Source organism: Lissotriton vulgaris, chromosome 1_1, assembly GCF_964263255.1.
Source record: "Lissotriton vulgaris chromosome 1_1, aLisVul1.2, whole genome shotgun sequence".
Classification (NCBI taxonomy): domain Eukaryota; kingdom Metazoa; phylum Chordata; class Amphibia; order Caudata; family Salamandridae; genus Lissotriton; species Lissotriton vulgaris.
This window is the reverse complement of record NC_141685.1, coordinates 59,330,588-59,347,589: the sequence shown is the minus strand read 5'-3', so window position 1 is coordinate 59,347,589 and position 17,002 is coordinate 59,330,588. Positions and strand designations below refer to the sequence as shown.

At 45.0% G+C, this 17,002-nt stretch overlaps 1 protein-coding gene across 1 annotated transcript in view; it reads left to right on the top strand.

The window, feature by feature from the left end:
* Positions 1–11,873, top strand: part of LOC147737258 (uncharacterized) — a 49,829-nt gene extending 37,956 nt beyond the window's left edge. The window contains exon 2 of the mRNA XM_086922011.1: positions 9,371–11,873. Within this exon, the coding sequence (XP_086778137.1) occupies positions 10,289–11,107 (819 nt within the window). The 5' untranslated portion in view covers positions 9,371–10,288 and the 3' untranslated portion in view covers positions 11,108–11,873. The remainder of the gene's footprint in view (positions 1–9,370) is intronic.
* Positions 11,874–17,002: the final 5,129 nt, after the last annotated feature.

Sequence of the window (17,002 nt, the reverse complement as noted above, 5' to 3'; positions counted from 1 at the left end):
GTGTTGGTCGTGACGCGGATGGTGTTCTTGTGGACGATGGCGATGCCTCCTCCAATCTGTTTGACGCGGTCCCTCCGGGTGATCTTGTGTCCGTCCGGGATGGCGATGGCGACGTCGGGCGCTGAGGAGGCGTTCATCCAGGTTTCCGTGAGGAATTCGACGTCTGGGGATGTGGTGTCGAGGAGGTCCCAGAGTTGGACGGCGTGTCTGTGGACGGAGCGGGTGTTGAGCAGGATGCACTTCAGTTGGCTGCTGCTGGTGTTCGGCTTGGAGGGGGCGGGAGCCTTGCAGGTCCGGATGCAGGTGAACTTGCAGTAGTGGCAGCTGAAGGGTCCATGGGTGCGTCTCGGGGTGGCTTGGTAGCATCCCGGGACTCGGCCGGTGTTGAGTGCGATGAGGGTGGCGGCGTCGTACGTCTGGCGGGTGTGCTGGGGTCCGCGGGGGCCAGGGGTTCCGGCGCTGGGCGCGGTCCAGGCGCGGACGGGCGCAGACAGGCTTACCTTTGGCGCGCCTTCGGCACACAATTGGTGCGCCCGCTGCGCGTGTACGCTGCGCGTCTGCACGGTCGCCATATATGGCGAAGTGTCAGGGAGGGAGGAGCGGGGAGGGTAGACAAAGGAAAGGGGGCATGGCCGCTGGCACGGCGGCGGGAAGCGGGGAGCGGGGCGGGGGGCCACAGGGGAACACGGGGACACAAACTAATGCAAGGAGTACCCAAAAGGACAACACAGGCTCAGGGGGAGAGAATTACAGTAAATTGGCAACAGTGGCGCGAAAAAAGAAATACAAATAGCGCGGCAGTCAGCAGAGAAGAGGCAGCAGGCTCAGCGAGGCTGAGTCGAGCAGGGGGGCACACGCAGAGGCGGCAGGCTCAGCGAGGCTGAGTCGAGCAGGGGGGCACACGCAGCAGCTGGTGGCCGTGCGGTGCGGGGGTGTCCTGGGAGCAGGTCACACTCACCCGCACTGCACGGTCGCCATATATGGCCAAGTGTCAGGAAGGGAGGAGCTGGGAAGCGGGGAGGGTAGACAAAGGAAAGGGGGCGTGGCCGCTGGCACGGCGGCGGGAAGCAGGGAGCGGGGCGGGGGGCTCAGGGGAACACGGGGACACAAACTAATGCAAGGAATACCCAAAAGGACAACACAGGCTCAGGGGGAGAGAATTACAGTAAAGTGGCAACAGTGGCGAGAAAAAAGAAATACAAATAGCGCGGCAGTCAGCAGAGAAGAGGCGGCAGGCTCAGCGAGGCTGAGTCAAGCAGGGGGGCACACGCAGAGGCGGCAGGCTCAGCGAGGCTGAGTCGAGCAGGGGGGCACACGCAGCAGCTGGTGGCCATGAGGTGCGGGGGTGTCCTGGGAGCAGGACACCCCATGAAGCTGAATATTGCCCCAGGGGCCATCACCTACCCGGGGCTTCTTTAAAAATGAAAGTTGGGGAGGCTCGCACAGCAGGGTAGGAAAAATCCGAAAAATTGTACTAGTCCTGCAGGTCTAGTACCTTGGAAAATCCCATCGACCTAACTGTAACCCTCTTGACCTCTGTCTCTGAAAACAGAGCAAAAGTGACAAGGTAACAAGATTTAAAGGCATCTTTATTGCTCATTCCCTTTGTGAGCAATAAAAATGCCTTTAAATCTTGTTATCTTGTCACTTTTGCTCCGTTTTCAAAGACAGAGCACAAACGTTAGTTTGTCTTCCTACTCGTCAGAAAAGGCGAGTAGGACCTAAAAATAGTTTGTCCTAATCAATTCTCCCTCGCAAATACAAGCGGGCGAATGGATTTGTCGAGCCCTGTACAGCCTCCCCCACTGCCCAGGAACCATTACCTCCCTGGAGGCTCCTTGACTCCCCACCTGCCCCGGTGTCCGCCACCTCCCTGGGGCTTTCTCTTTACACAAAGCGGGAGTCGTGCGGACCACCCTTCCTCCACCCTGGGGGCTGCCACCCTCTCAGGGCTTTAATTTTAAATAATGCGGGGGCCACACAGAACCCCTGCCACCTCCCTGGGCCTTTTGCCAATTTGGATGGGGGGGCCAGCGTGGTCTTCCCGGAGACCCAGGGACCACCTCTCAAGGGCTCTAATTTTAATTGATGTGTGGGGCCCACACAGACCCCCCTGCAACCCCAGGGACTGCCACCTCTTTTTTTGTTAAATGTATTGCAGGGGACATATGGCCCCTCTGCAGCCCTGGGGAAAATATGAAGAACTTGCAGCCAATAATGGCCCTGGGCACCCCAGGCCAGACTCCTGCTATTTCCCGGGGTGCCCACCCCTGGAACATATCTGTTTGTTGTGGCTTGGCGGGAGCTATAGCGCTCCGGCCAAGCCACAGCAAACTGTGTTCCACTTCTAGCAAGCAAGAGCAGAAAAAAATGCTCTTGCTTGCTGAACGCGGGGCATTATGGGGCAAGATTCTAGAGTTTAGTGAATATTATTGTATTAGCTCTCAGCTGAGCCTTAGAGCCTGCCCCCTGAGGAGGGTTTTGATATTGGATACTATAATATTCACTGCACTTTAGAATTTTGTCCCATAATGCTTTGCAGGGCCTTTTGGTTGGGATTGTATTTTTGCCCATACCTGTGCTTGGGGTGGTCCTAGGAGGATGGGACCACCACCATATCATTTCAGCATCGTGTGCTGTTTGTGTTCAAGGATTCTGCTTGGTCCTCTCCCTAGGTTAGGAAGGACCCCAAAATCATCACTTCTCTCACTGCTTGCTGTATTTTCATTTTCACTTTTGTGAGATGATTATATACATTTTAGCATGTAATAATGTTACTAGTCGTTTTCCCAAGGGTATGTGAGGATTCTGTTTTCTTAATTGTGGTGAGACAGAATGGAGTTGCGGAGCAGAATTCACTGAGTTTTTTATCAATTCCACAGAATTCGGTGTAGTGGTACTCCGCCAACTACGCCCACTCTTATCTGTGTGTTCATATTTTGTGTGTGTGTTTGTGGACCTGTGCAAACCTTTGTATGTGTATTTCTTTGTAGGTACACCCTTTTCTGCCGTAGAAGATAGAAAGCCTCTTTTAATTAGGTATTCCCCAAGCCTGCCTTACAAATTAAAAAACACATTAAATGACATTAGCACACCCGCAATTTTCTATGTATTCACAATCACATTTATCCCAAACACGGATTGTTTTTCCTCCATTCCTACTTCCAAACTAGAGGCGTAGCTTCCATTTGCGCAGCAGGTGCAGTGGCACCAGGGCCCACTGAACTCCTAATTATTGCTGTATTTCACAGTTTAACATGGGTCAAAGAGGGAATTTCTTTCTTGGACTAGAGCCCCTGACACACTGGCTACTGCTGTCACCTAGCTTTGCTGGAGAACAAATGTTATTTGCGAGAGGGATGCTGTATGAAAGAGTAAAGACTCGTTGGATATTGTTCTATACGTGAAATACATCAGCTTTAGAGTTGGAAATGATTATCAGCCCGTCAGTGGCAGGAAGTTCCATTGGGGAGCATGGCACTGCTTAACAGGACTGAATGTGAACACAGCTTAGTAGGGGAAGCTGCCCAGCGCATTACCTTTGCTTGTGTTCTAGGCCTTGTCATAAAGTTTGGCCAACTTAATTAGATATGGTGATCTCCTGTATGTGCTGCAAGCAAGTACACCATACCACCGAGATATTAAGGCGCTAAGAGCCCTGCCCGTTGGGGAAGGTTACTTGTGAACCACAGAGACTTGAAGGAGGAGCAGCCATAAAGACAAGCCGCAGGGCAGTCTGGAGGTCAGCCAGCGTGTAACCCTTATTACGTATAATCTCTTTAGTGCGGATGGGGCCGGTAAAAGCAGTTATCTTCCCCACGTAAATATGATATCTGGAAATACAGAGCATATATATACTTAAACACTGAAAACTGCCAACATTTCTGTGTGAAAATGTGGGCGAAATGAGGAATTACAAGGGGAATTGGAGAAGTATATCACAAAACGTGTAATAGATGATTAGAGCAAAGCTATTTCCAATGGGAGGGCCAGCACTTTGTACAGTTGTCCGGTACTTCTATGGGCAACTGTGCCGCGCCGGTCTACGCCAATGCCTTCATGAAATATTTTGAAGAAAACAATATACTGAACCTCAAATCTTGGAAGACACATGCCAGGATTTTCCTAAGGTACATTTATGACATCTTTGTCTTGTGGCAAGGAGACCATGAATCTTTGAACAATGCACTACTACAACTGAATCATATTAATGATCGCATTCAATTCACCCATGAGGTCAACCAAGAAACTATCATCTGGAAACTGACCTACACAGAAAATCCACTGATAAGAATAACACTCTGCATTACAAATCTTTTCACCAGACGGCTTTGAAATACCACCTACCACAGCAAACGAATAGTATCTGAAACTACCAAGTTTGAAGAACAGGCAACCACTATGATCAGACGGTTTGAACAAAGAGGTTATCCGCAAACCATTCTTAAAAATGCCAAAGAACGTTGTGATAAATTGAGTCAACAGGAGGCATTGACCTTTAAAAACAGAGACACCAGCAAAAGACCTGTGGTCGTATCAAAATATTCAGTCAATCCGAGATCATATAAGACATCTATACTCAAACATTGGTCAATCCTAGGTACTGAACCTGATTTCAAGCACATTTTTCAAGGTCCACCATTATTTGCCTACAAAAGAGGTCACAACCTAAAAGAAATTATCACCAAACCGAAACAAGTAACCTCCACCATCTACAAAGGCAATCAACCTTGTTTTAACTGTCAAAATTGTAACAACCTTATCAGAGGGTCAATCTTGAAACACCCCATGAAAGGCACCGACATCAAGCTGAAACTCAATGCCACATGTGATACCGAAAATCTGGTGTACATCATCAAATGTCCTTGTGGATTGATCTACACAGGGAAAACTTCTTGCAAGTTAAAGACACGTATTAATGAACACAAAAGCAACATCAGGACTCAAAACCTTCAATCTTCTGTAGCAGCTCCCTTTAAAGAACTTAGACACAACATCAGTCAATTACGATTTGCTGCTGTTGAAGTGGTGCCTAAGCGCGATGACAGAGACAATACTAACTTTATCTTGCAAAGGGAAAATTACTGGATAAAATTTCTGCAATCGTCAAAACCTTTGGGTTTAAATGATCGGATGGAATTTTTGTGTTACCTATGAAGTCATGAATTATCTGTATTTCTTGATATCTGTTTCTTACATACTGTCTACATTTTATCTACTTTTTTCATTTACTGGTACATTACTGGGCAGTATTAATCCATTCAGTTTCACTATTTGCCTTTCATCTTCCAAATACACCGTTACAAGATGGCCACCACCATATGTGTCCTCTTTCTATGTTTACATTACTAGTTCACTTTCCCCCTTCACTATTTCTTTTTCACAAACACACGCTTTGGTGCAAAGATAGCTGAACGGCGTTGACACGCTGTTCGTTTCTGAACCTTCAAGTAAGTTTGGTCCACTCGCCGCTAGCACATTCTTTTAACCGACCGCACTTCTCCACACGGTATATCCGGCTTGATTTATCTGGGCTCACGCTCTTTCTTTAACTTGTTACTATTTTCGGCACACTTTACTTTGACACATTATCTCACTTGGTAATTACGATTTTCGTACACTGCCTATCATGTTTTCATTTTTCATTCCAACCTCGAGCTACTTGCACTTTCTAATATTCGTTTCTTACACCTCGGGTAAACGTGATACATTCATGGTTTATTTCTGATCAGGATTTCTAGGGACTATCAACTTATCTTCCTCTTCATAGTGCTTGATATTTTGGTTTTATGCTACTCGTTTTTTGTAATTTTACTTATGGTTTTTGATACAATTATGGTTGAATCAGTAATGATTTTGCAGCATGTGATTTATTTTATTCTGTAAATGTTTGTGCAATGTGACACTTGAAAAGATCCTACATATATTTTTTCTACATTATTTTCAGACTACCCCTGACGAAGGACTTTAAAAGTCTGAAATGCATTGGGTGAACTCTCAATGGTCTTTTTGAAAATCTTGGGAAATTTAAGGATGTTAAACTAGCAATCAGCTACATGATACATACAATTTCCTGTGAAGAAACATGGAATAAATTACGATGGAAATCATGATTTTTTGAAGTTTGAATATATTCTTCAAGACATTCACACATCAAATTGGTTTTGCTCAGAGAGACGACACTCATTCCAAGTGTTGCAACCTGTTTATAGATGATTAGAGGACAGCCGTGTTGGAGACCTTAAATGTTTAGTGATGTTTGTTTTAAAAACACTGTGGTTGTTGCACACTGGGTTGCTCGGTTGAAGGCGTGAGTCGAAACGCGTAGGCATTGTGTGTTGAGTGTTGCTGCATTATAGAATTAATAAAACAGTAGTGAGTGCTTGGACAATGGTGTGTCGTCTTCGTTGGACACAGAGTGAGAGTGCGGCTGATCGTCCTTTGAATGAAGTCGTTTTGAGGTGGCTTATCGCAGGGCCATTGTTGTAAATCATTATGCGTGGTTAAGGCATATGCATGGTAAAGACTTGCGTGGTAAAGGTGTTACGTGGTCAAGGCATATGCATGGTAAAGACTTGCGTGGTAAAGGTGTTTCGTGGTAAAGGCATACGTGGTAAAGGCATTTGTTGGATTGTATGACATTACAATTATTCTAATCCTACACTATCTCTTGACTTGAAACTAAACCCTGAGCATTGATAAACTGGACACAGACAGCCCAAAAAAAGTGTTCACCTCCTCAGTTAGGACCTCCCAGGTGAGCTTCTGAAATGAAGCTTGTGAGCTCCGTACTGCCAACCATGGCCTCTTCACTATCAGGCCATTATCATACATCTGCTGTGTGCATGCTTCAAGTGTGTACCCTGCCACAGCTAACAATGAACCCTGTCGAGTGAGTACACAGACCGAGGGGATTAGGGAGCTAAAGGACATGGAATGAGGTAAACCTGGATAAAAGAAATATGGGAATGGAGAAATGAGACTTCACCTGTGGACATCAGACACCTCCTCCCGCTCTACCAAAGCCCTGTTGAGTCACAAAGTAGCATCCTGGCCTTCAGACAGACAACAATAAGTCAAATATCTTGTAAATGTTGAAAAACAAAAACAATTATTAATATGCACACATCTGTTTGATGCTTGATATTTCAGTTAAATTATTGGTTGTGATGGATTCTCTATAAGGATTAAATGACTGATATCGTTGAATAATAAATTACATGATTTAATGTTTGTTTGCCAAATCTGTGTGCGCAACATAAAGTCGGGCCCATTATAATAACCCCTCATTCTGTTTTACAAAAAACCCTGGAAGGAGCTGCTGATTGAAATACAACATGATCTTAACTTTAACTAGTTTAGGAAGAACTAAAGTCTTAGGGGCAGATTTATGTCAGACTTGCGCCACGTTTACGCCGCCGTTGCGTCACGCAACGGCACAGAAACGTGGTGCATCCCTGCGACCTATTTACAACGTGACGCATCTAGGCAGATGCGTCACGTTGTAAAGCCCTGCGACACATGGAACCTGCATCAGGTTTCATGTGGGCGTTCTGTCGCAGGGTGGGCGTTCCCTCGTAGGAAAGCCCCGTAAAACTGACGCAGTGAAATCTACAAGATTTCACTGAGTCAGTTTTACGAGGCTGCTGCGTCAAATCCTTACGCTTGCTTGAAGCAGGCGTAAGGAGTGACGCACCACGTTATGTATGGGTGGCCTCTGTACATTGCAGGAGTTGCGTCGCACTTGCGACGCTACTCCAGCAATGAGCCGCCCGTACACCACAAGATGCGTCACACATCTGCCCTTCCTTGCACCATGGTGCGCCGCATTCTAAATGCGGCGCATCTGTGGTGCAGCAAGGAGGGAATTGCGTGACGCATCAGATCTGGCGCATCCCTGCTGATTTGCAGAGATGCGCCAGAACTCATAAATCTGCACCTCACTTTTGTAAGTTGTCATTCAGTTCAGAATCAGGCACTAGTTTAAGGGAGATGGATATATATTACGCTGATAGAAAATCCACCTCAACTCAGGATAATGCTCCAGTCTTCTAGGTTACTAGGATCCAGAAATGCTTGAGCCAGGAGGGCTGTAAATGTGTTGAAGGTGACTTAGGGCCTTATTACGAGTGTGGCGGTCTTCCAATGGGACTACCACAGCGGCGGTACCAGGCAGACTGCCAAGCCCATTGAGAGCCCGCCGCCGGATTATGACCTAAATCCAGGGTGGGTGGGCGGTGCAGCAGCGATCTTGCAGGGGCTGTATTAGGCTCATTGGAGAGCCTAAACAGCATACCACCACCTTAAGAGTGCCTGCAGCACGTTCCTGCACCATGTCATGCATGGCACACTGTGCAGGAACAAGGGCGCAATTCCATGGGGTGGCACAACATGTGCCCCCCCCATGCAACCCCAGGAGCAGAATCGTCCGGGGCCCTGTGAGGGCCCCCTTACCTGCATGTCCTTGATCCTTTTCATGGCGGGGTCCCCGCCAGGGAAAAGGACGGCGGATATGCAGACCGTAATATGATCGGCGATGTCGGTATCCGCACTGCCAACATATTCGGGGTGTTTGCAGACCGCCTCCACAGCAGGATCCTTGATCCTGGCGGGGGGGCAGTCCCACCACCACACTCATAATACAGCGGACAGTCTGCCTGGATGGTGGCAGTTGGACCGCAACCGCGAGTACGGCGATCATGAGGACCGTCGCACTTATAGAAAGACACTTAATAAGCTGCCAGGTAAAGGCGGGAGTTGACATTTGAGCTGATCCAGTATGAACAGGAAAGCATTGTGGAAAAAGGTGTCTGGAGTTACCTTTGTCATATATACTTCCTAAAGAGCTAACTTTGTCATGTATACTTCCTGAAGAGTTACCTTTGTTATACACTTCCTAAAGAGTTACCTTTGTTATATACTTCCTGAAGAGTTACCTTGGTTAAATATTTCCTGCAGAGTTACCTTTGTTATACACTTCCTAAAGAGCCACCTTTGGTAGATACTTCCTGAAACTGAATTAACGGCAGCGCTTCCTGATTCCTCTCTTTTTCCACAATCTGTTCTGTTTAATTGAAATCTTGTCCATGTACATCTACCTAAAACTGTACCTGTAGCACGAGTGCTCTGTGACTGCCCTTTCTTTAGTAAGTTACTCGGTGAATAATGGTAAATCACTGCCTTTTCAGAAGTAAATACAATGTGACATGTTCAACCACAGTTTTAATGAAATATCCATGTATGGTCAAATGTTCCTTACTAAATTTCAAATATGGTAGAGAAGAGATGTCTTCTACAGCTGGTTAAATATTGTGTATTCACATTCTTTACGTTTGCATTTAGTAATATTGCATTTCTTTACATCCAACAGAAAATAAGCCTTAAATGCACGGATTGATTATGAATAATGAAGATAACACATCAAACCTCCAAAAATTATCAAAAATAAGGAGCTCCAAAAACATCAGTGAAATCAGAGGCAGAGGACAGATCCAGGAAGAAGCAGTCAAAGGCAATTCAGTGAGTGTCCGAGTCTGAGCTCTGCACCTCGACACCCCAAGACGAAGAAATTACCTCAACAAAATTGAGGCAACACAACTGACAAACCACCTGCTGTATAAACAAGCGTCCAACACCAGCTTTGATCATGAGGCCGGTATGAGAGTTGGAGGAAGGTCTCGTGTCTATTTGGGATCCATAGCTTGGAACAAACTCCCTCTTCAGCTTTGAGCTGTTAGCAACATGATAATGTTTAAAAAAGGTTGAAAACTTGGCTTTTTGTCCATGTTTGAAACAACCGGATTTACTTTCTTTTCTGACCTGTGCTTTGCCCCGGGACACTCTTTGGAGTAGCTGTACACATTACCAGTCGCTTCATCATCATGATATGGCTAGAGCAGTGCTTCGCTATCTAAACTGGCAACAGACCACCATTCAGTGTTCTAGGTGTATTGCAAACTCTTTCTAGCCAAACCGCAGGCACGAGGGAAAAGCACAATGAAGTGGAGCCTAACAACTAAAGGCTGAAGGAAAGGGGAGTTCTGCTCTCTGAAGTACAGAGTATTGTCCCAATTTGCACCTACCGGAAGGAAGATTAAGCTTTACCCGCAAGCAGGCGAAGCCATTATCCACTCTAAAGATGCAATCACCCACAAGGAAGCCTTACTGATATTATGAATGTGGCAGGTATTTAGTGAGTCTTGTATTTTATTGTTAAATCAGAAATCAAGCGTCCAAAATATAACACGCATACAGGGAATGTGAAAATAACGCAAGTAGTTTATTAACTATGCTGACCCTTCAGGAAACACGGTCAGGAAAAAAATCGTGCAATTCCACTGAATATGTCAAGAGATTTAGCCAAATAGAAACCATAAAAGAGCATCAGCGAATACAAACAGGGGAAAAACCATACCATTGCAAGGAATGTGTAAAGAGCTTCAATCACATTGCAAACCTCCACAGACATCAGAGAATACACACAGGGGGGAAACCATACCATTGCAGTGAATGTGCCAAGAGTTTCAGTACCTTAGCAGAACTCAAAACACATCAGCGAACACACACAGGGGAAAAACCATACCATTGCAAGGAATGTGTAAAGAGCTTCAATCACATTTCAAACCTCCACAGACATCAGAGAATACACACAGGGGAAAAACCATACCAGTGCAGTGAATGTGGAAGTAGTTTTAGGGTACAATCAAACCTCCACACACATCAGAGAACACACACAGGGGAAAAACCATACCATTGCAGTGAATGTGTGAAGAGCTTCAGTCTGTTAGCACATCTCCAAATACATCAGCGAACACACACAGGGGAAAAACCATACCAGTGCAGTGAATGTGTAAAGAGCTTCAGTCAGTTAACAGACCTCCGGAGACATCAGCGAACACACACTGGGGAAAAACCATACAATTGCAGTGAATGTGGAAGTAGTTTTAGTTTACAATCAAACCTCCACACACATCAGAGAACACACACAGGGGAAAAACCCTACCATTGCAATGAATGTGGCAGTAGTTTTACTTACTTTTCAGCATTAAGAAATCATCAGCGAGCTCTCAAAGAGCAAAAAAATCTTTTAAATGCCATGAATGCTTGAAAAGCTGTAGTCCATTATCAATTCTAAACAGGCATCAGCGAACACACGCAGAAGAAAAGCCTTCAAGTGCAGTGAATGTGTGAAGAAATGTAGTCAATTATCAAGCCTATATAGACATCAGCTTGCACTCACTCTGTAAATACCGTACAACTGTAGTGAGTGTAGAAGTACCTTTAGGAAATCTTCCGCATTAAGGATTCATCAGTTAATGCACACAGAGAAAAAACCTTTCAGGTGCAGTGAATGTGTGAATATCTTCTGTCAGTTATTAAACCTACAGATACATCAACTAACACACACAGAGTAAAAATGGGCATTGCAATGAATGTCAGAAGTAATTTTGTCAATTGCGAACACACCTGGGGTAAACCTTACAATTGCACTAAAAGTGTGACGAGCTTTTGTCAATTTCTGATCCTACATAGCCTCAGCGAACACACACCTTCATTTAACTCACTTAGAAATAATCCTAGAGATGCAATGAATTCAGAAAGAAATGAAGAACATTAACAATAATATTGACTCATCTGAGGACATAGACAGGAGCAGAACAGTGCAGTTATTGTGACATGAAGGAATTCCAGGAACAAATATATAATTATGTGGGATATTCAAATACCAGATGAATGAAGACTCGACTAGAAGAAATGAAGAAAACCAAAGATTTGTAGAATAATAAAAGTGTCTGTTCCCAGTGATTGTTCACTTCGGTACACATAGAAAAAACAATGTGATATAACAGGAAATCCACTGGGAGACTAGCACAATGTGGAATAAAAGAAAAGAAACACTGGTGGTTTTTATTTAGCGATGAAGATTTACAAAGGAAAACATCCAAGAGTTCCTGTTCATGCTAACTGTAAAAGTGTAGGGATGAATACGATTCTGCCTGCACACATTGCTATATTAGTATAAGTGAGTTAGTTGCTCAAACGCCATTTTGCTGCTTTTGCACATGACACTACATGTCTCTGTTTTTATAAAGACAAACTGCTTGCTTTTCCTTCACATGAGAATGATCTGTTTTTCACATCGCTGGACTCACACTGCGACCTCAAGTCTGCACAAAGTGTTCAAGGTTAAAATAACAATGTATGCTGTTGATGTAGGTTGATCAGCCCACGCTCTAGACACAACACAAACACAGCTGCTCATTTCTGAAACTCAGGTGCTTTTAATATTGCACTGCATGCATGAGACTAACACTTGGAAAAAACCTTTCCATCGACAAAGAGTTGTGCTGATCTGGGATGTGATTCACTTCACCTGACTTTGGAGGAATGCGGTCCCCGTTTTAACCTTGAGATCCTCTATTATTATAATACCTAGCAAGGGGAGGGTGGTACACAAGGCGCTATAGACCTGGTTCCACTATCATTATAATATGATTTCTCCCTTTCTATTTTATGGAACTGTAACAATGCTGATTGTATTGATTTTTTGCATATTTTTACTTATGTTAGCAAATATACTGCATCTTAGAGCACGTAGTTTAAATAAACATTTTAAACTATACCTTGTCTCTGATTACTCACATTGCGGACATTTATGAGAATAAAAATGAAAGAGTGTTCTTGATTCCCACTATTCCTGAGAGGTCCCAAAGTCAGTTGTTCTGGGCTGTCTAATCATTGGTAGCTTTGCTGTAGTACGGAGAACGAATAAGACACGGATGCAAGTCGGATTAGGGTTCTGGGCACTGAGGTGGGTTTTTGGTACACCACAATACACTGTGGTCCTGGTTTCCTGTGCATGAGCAGAATCCCCGCAACATGGCGCCCAACGTCTTGATTAGTGCTTATATCTGTATCACAATACCCTCACCACTGTTTCCGGTTAACAGGCGTGACGGATTAACCTACCTATACGAATGTGTTATAGGTTAATTCAAGCTTGAGATTTATAAAAAGGTTCACGTTTTGAATAACTACCCTTTTTGTGCTGCAATTTATACAAATTGTTTTTCTTCTCCATATCCTTATGTGTGATATTGATATAGCTCAGCATAGTCGGGCAGCGTTCGGCGTCATCTGACGCAGTTTGGGGTACCAGACGATGGTATGTCTGTTATCTTTGTGGTGAGTGCTGATTCAGCGTTCCCCTTTGAGCTTTTCTACTCTTGGGTTACGTTTCCTGCAATAAATGCGGATGAGGATATGTTCCAAACATACACTCACACAGCGATTCCTATGAACTATACTCCATATAGTACACAAGAGATTCCAATTTCGGCATGGCAGCATCGTGTTTGGTTTAATGGCACCCTCCGCCACACCGTAACTCCGTTTCGGTTAGGTCCCTTGTCAATTCCTGGGGCCACTTTGCCAGTCTTACACAGTTCACACCATATCCATGTTATCTTAATGCCCCGATTGACGACTTGTGTCAACTTTTTTACCTCTTTTGTTGGGGTGCATAGGGCTTTAGTTCATTATGTTTCTTGCAGCGCAACAAGTTGGACGGGCCGGGATGCCGATTAGTCCCGTCATGGTTAATTCGGTTAATTCGGTAATGGGAAAGCACCCCCAAACTAAGTACGAAATGCCTTATTGGCTTGCTTAGAAATTTGACCAACTGGAAGCAGTGTTTCCTAATACCACTCCTGTGGAAAAACACAGGATTCTCTCAATTAGTTTGCAGAAAGACTTATTGCCAGAGGTAACAGATTGTGAGAATTGGGGTAAAGTATTTGCAGCAGTATTTGCGAAGTGTTTTGGCACGCCGTCTATGACTGTCTTGCCCTCTTTGATCAAGCGTGTTCAGGATGAGCACAGTCGGGAGGCGGCTGTCGAGTTGGGAATGAGGCTCTTTGGAGTGTTTGACGTAGTTGCTGATCTCATCTTTTTTAATGTAAAGAGAGATTCGGTTAACTTTCAGGTGTCGAATGCTTTGCGCCTTGTCCCAGACGTCGACAAACCCCGAGTGTTACTGAGAATTATTGCGGAGGCTTATAAGATCATTGGCCGCAATAGTTTGGGTGTTAAGCCTTTTACTAAAACGGCAACTCAACCGCAGACTCAGATGGCAAAGTCTACTAAAGACGACCGTCCAAATTTACCAAAACAGAATTTGAAGAATAAAAAACAGAGGAAGCAGCAATAGAAACAGGGACTCTCCAAACCCCCGCCATGGACCTCCTCTTAGTCCGGTGATCGCCTGTCACTGCTTTGCTCGACTTACTCGGCTTGCTCAGCTGTTTTGAATCGTTTGCCTCGGCTCCGGTCGGCTCTGTTCGTCCACACCCGGCTTAGGCCTCCTTGCCTTACGTTGCTGGGTCGGTAACTCGGTCTCGCTGGATGAAGCTGTACGATGTCAGGAGTCGGTGCCCTTTACTTGGCACCCCTCCCTCTACGTGGCTCACCAATGTCGCTAGAGTCCCTTTTGTCTTGGGGCTTTGAATTTGATCGACTCTCGGTACAATGCTGCACAATACTGTGCAATGCTGACTTCGCCGACTCCGCTGCTGCAGCTGACCCCGCTAGCACCGATGACTACTCCGACCCTCGATGACTCCAGTGACACCATCGACTCCGGTGGGTAAACGCTAGTCACAGTGCTGCTTGGCAGGTTGACAGCTGCTCCGGCGAGTACATTCTGTTAGCTCTATATGCTCTGGTTACTGTGCTACTAGTGGATTGAGCCTTTCGTAATTCATAATGTTCCACAAACAGGGGCCAGGAGCTAGGTAGAGCACAGCCTACTCCTCACGGTCTCACGGACGCCATCTTGCCTCCGAGCAGGCGAGTAAGGGGGGCAAAAAAACAACAACACAATAATACACAACAATACACCCTATATCAGCGAGAAACCAGCCACAATCTCAAAAACCTAAGCCAAGCCGAGCCATGCCATGTTGTGTATCGTGCCAAATTGATTAAATTTCCATCTGGGGGTCAGTTGTGTCAGAAGCACCAGCTGCAGCTGTAGCGTCCGAAGTGGTAGTGGTATCTCAATAAGACTGGAGCTGTTACATCGATATCGATATCTGATACCTGATACCTGAAACCTGATACTGATACTCATTGCAAGACACGCTGTAAAACACGGTCACGTCAGGGGGGGAGATAAATATATAATAAACTATTAGAGACTGTGAGAGACTGCTAAAGACCGCCGAAGGATTGAAGCAAGGGTGTTCACTGTTCACTGCCGAATTTAATAGCATGCAGCAAGCATGCAGCAAGTAGTTGAGCGCTCTGCGGTGTAGGGAGGTTAACAATAGCTCAATAGCACAATTGATTAACTGCTCAAATCTCTCAATCTCTCAAGATTTGAATTCTATAACGTAACATTGTACGACAGTGTGTCCAAAATCCAAAATCTAAAAGAAAGAGACGGATGCAGGCATCACCTTTGTCATACACGCGTTGGGCAGCATGGCAAATACCTCGAAGTTGCACTGTATTACTGTCCGCAATTGGGGGTGCTGTGAGCAGGGCACGTAATTCCGCCAATATTCCCAGAGTTAGCTGTTCTAAATATTCAGCGGCAGCGGCTGTTGTAACAATTGCTCTCGTTTTTCCGGTGCAACTTAAGAATAAGCACAATCAAAAAAAAAAAGGGGGGCAGGGGCTCAACCAAGTGTTTAATATGGCAACCGCTGGCACGCTACATGGCGAAGGGTCTATCAGCGGATCTGGATCGAGTAAACAAAATCAACATCACGACCTGAATGCTATGGACAAAGATACATCTAGTTTACAGCAGGAAGTAGACATGCAGGAAATTCTGGAGGATGCCGAAATACAAGGCCAGGGAAATATGGTACGGCGGGTCGAGACCAGGGGGGCAAAAAGTAAAGAAGAAAAAGACAAAAACCGGGAAAAAGCGAAGGAAAAAGAGAAAGATAAAGAGAAATACCGACCAAAAGACAGACCGAAAGCCAGCGAAAGAGGCAAAGAAAAAGAAAAAGGCAAAAACAAAGACGACGATCAGGAAAATGGTCCGGAGATCCAACAGACGCAGGCCAAATTAGAACTACAGGCAAAAAAAGCAAAGCGATAACAGGCAATCAAACATTTAAAATTGGCTGCTAAGTCGAGTGGGTTGCCACAGGATTTCCTGCCGCGGTTTTCAACAATCTTCTGTCCAGTTTCTAAAGAGCCCGCCAATCAGCAGAACCCGGCGGATATAGAAATCAATGAAAGCATCATACCCAAATCTCAGAGGAATCTAAACAATTTGAGCGAGCATCATGGCACTCCAGAGGCGGGTATCAAGAATGGATCTTCGTGCACCCCAAATTGTACTACGAGTGTCAGACTCCCAGATCCTAAAGATAAAACAGAAACCTTTGAAGAGGGTAATCAAGCCGATGAAGAAGGTGATTCGTCAGCCGATTATTGCGCCCCCGACGCAATATTACCGATAAATGCGAGCAATATAGTGACAAATAGCTTAGCACACATAGAAGATGCAAGAGACTCTAACCTAAATCCTAAGCCAAACTCAAACATCTCTAATACAAATAAGCAGGGAACGGACCTTGAATCTGAGCCTGAATCAGTTTCAGAGCCTGAAATCTACGAGGCAGGGATGTCAACTTCGAGTGAACCTCAAGGATTACGAAACAAAGAAATCAACACAGACTCCATTGATCTATCTGATTCCAATTCTAGTTCCACAAAAAACAATAACTCTCCTAAAGATAATAGCGCTAAGAAAAAACAAGAAAGAAAAAAAAGATGACAAAGGAGACAAAACAAATTGTTGGACGAAGATACTACTGACCAAGGAAGTAATGTAGACCTATTCTATCGGTCTGATCAAAAACACAGGAACACTTCCCCACACGTTACGACCAAGTTGCACTCAAAAGCTAAAACAAAATCAATCCAGCGAGCCCACCACTTTCCCTTTACCATCAACAAACGGTCACAAGGAACAGAGTAATAT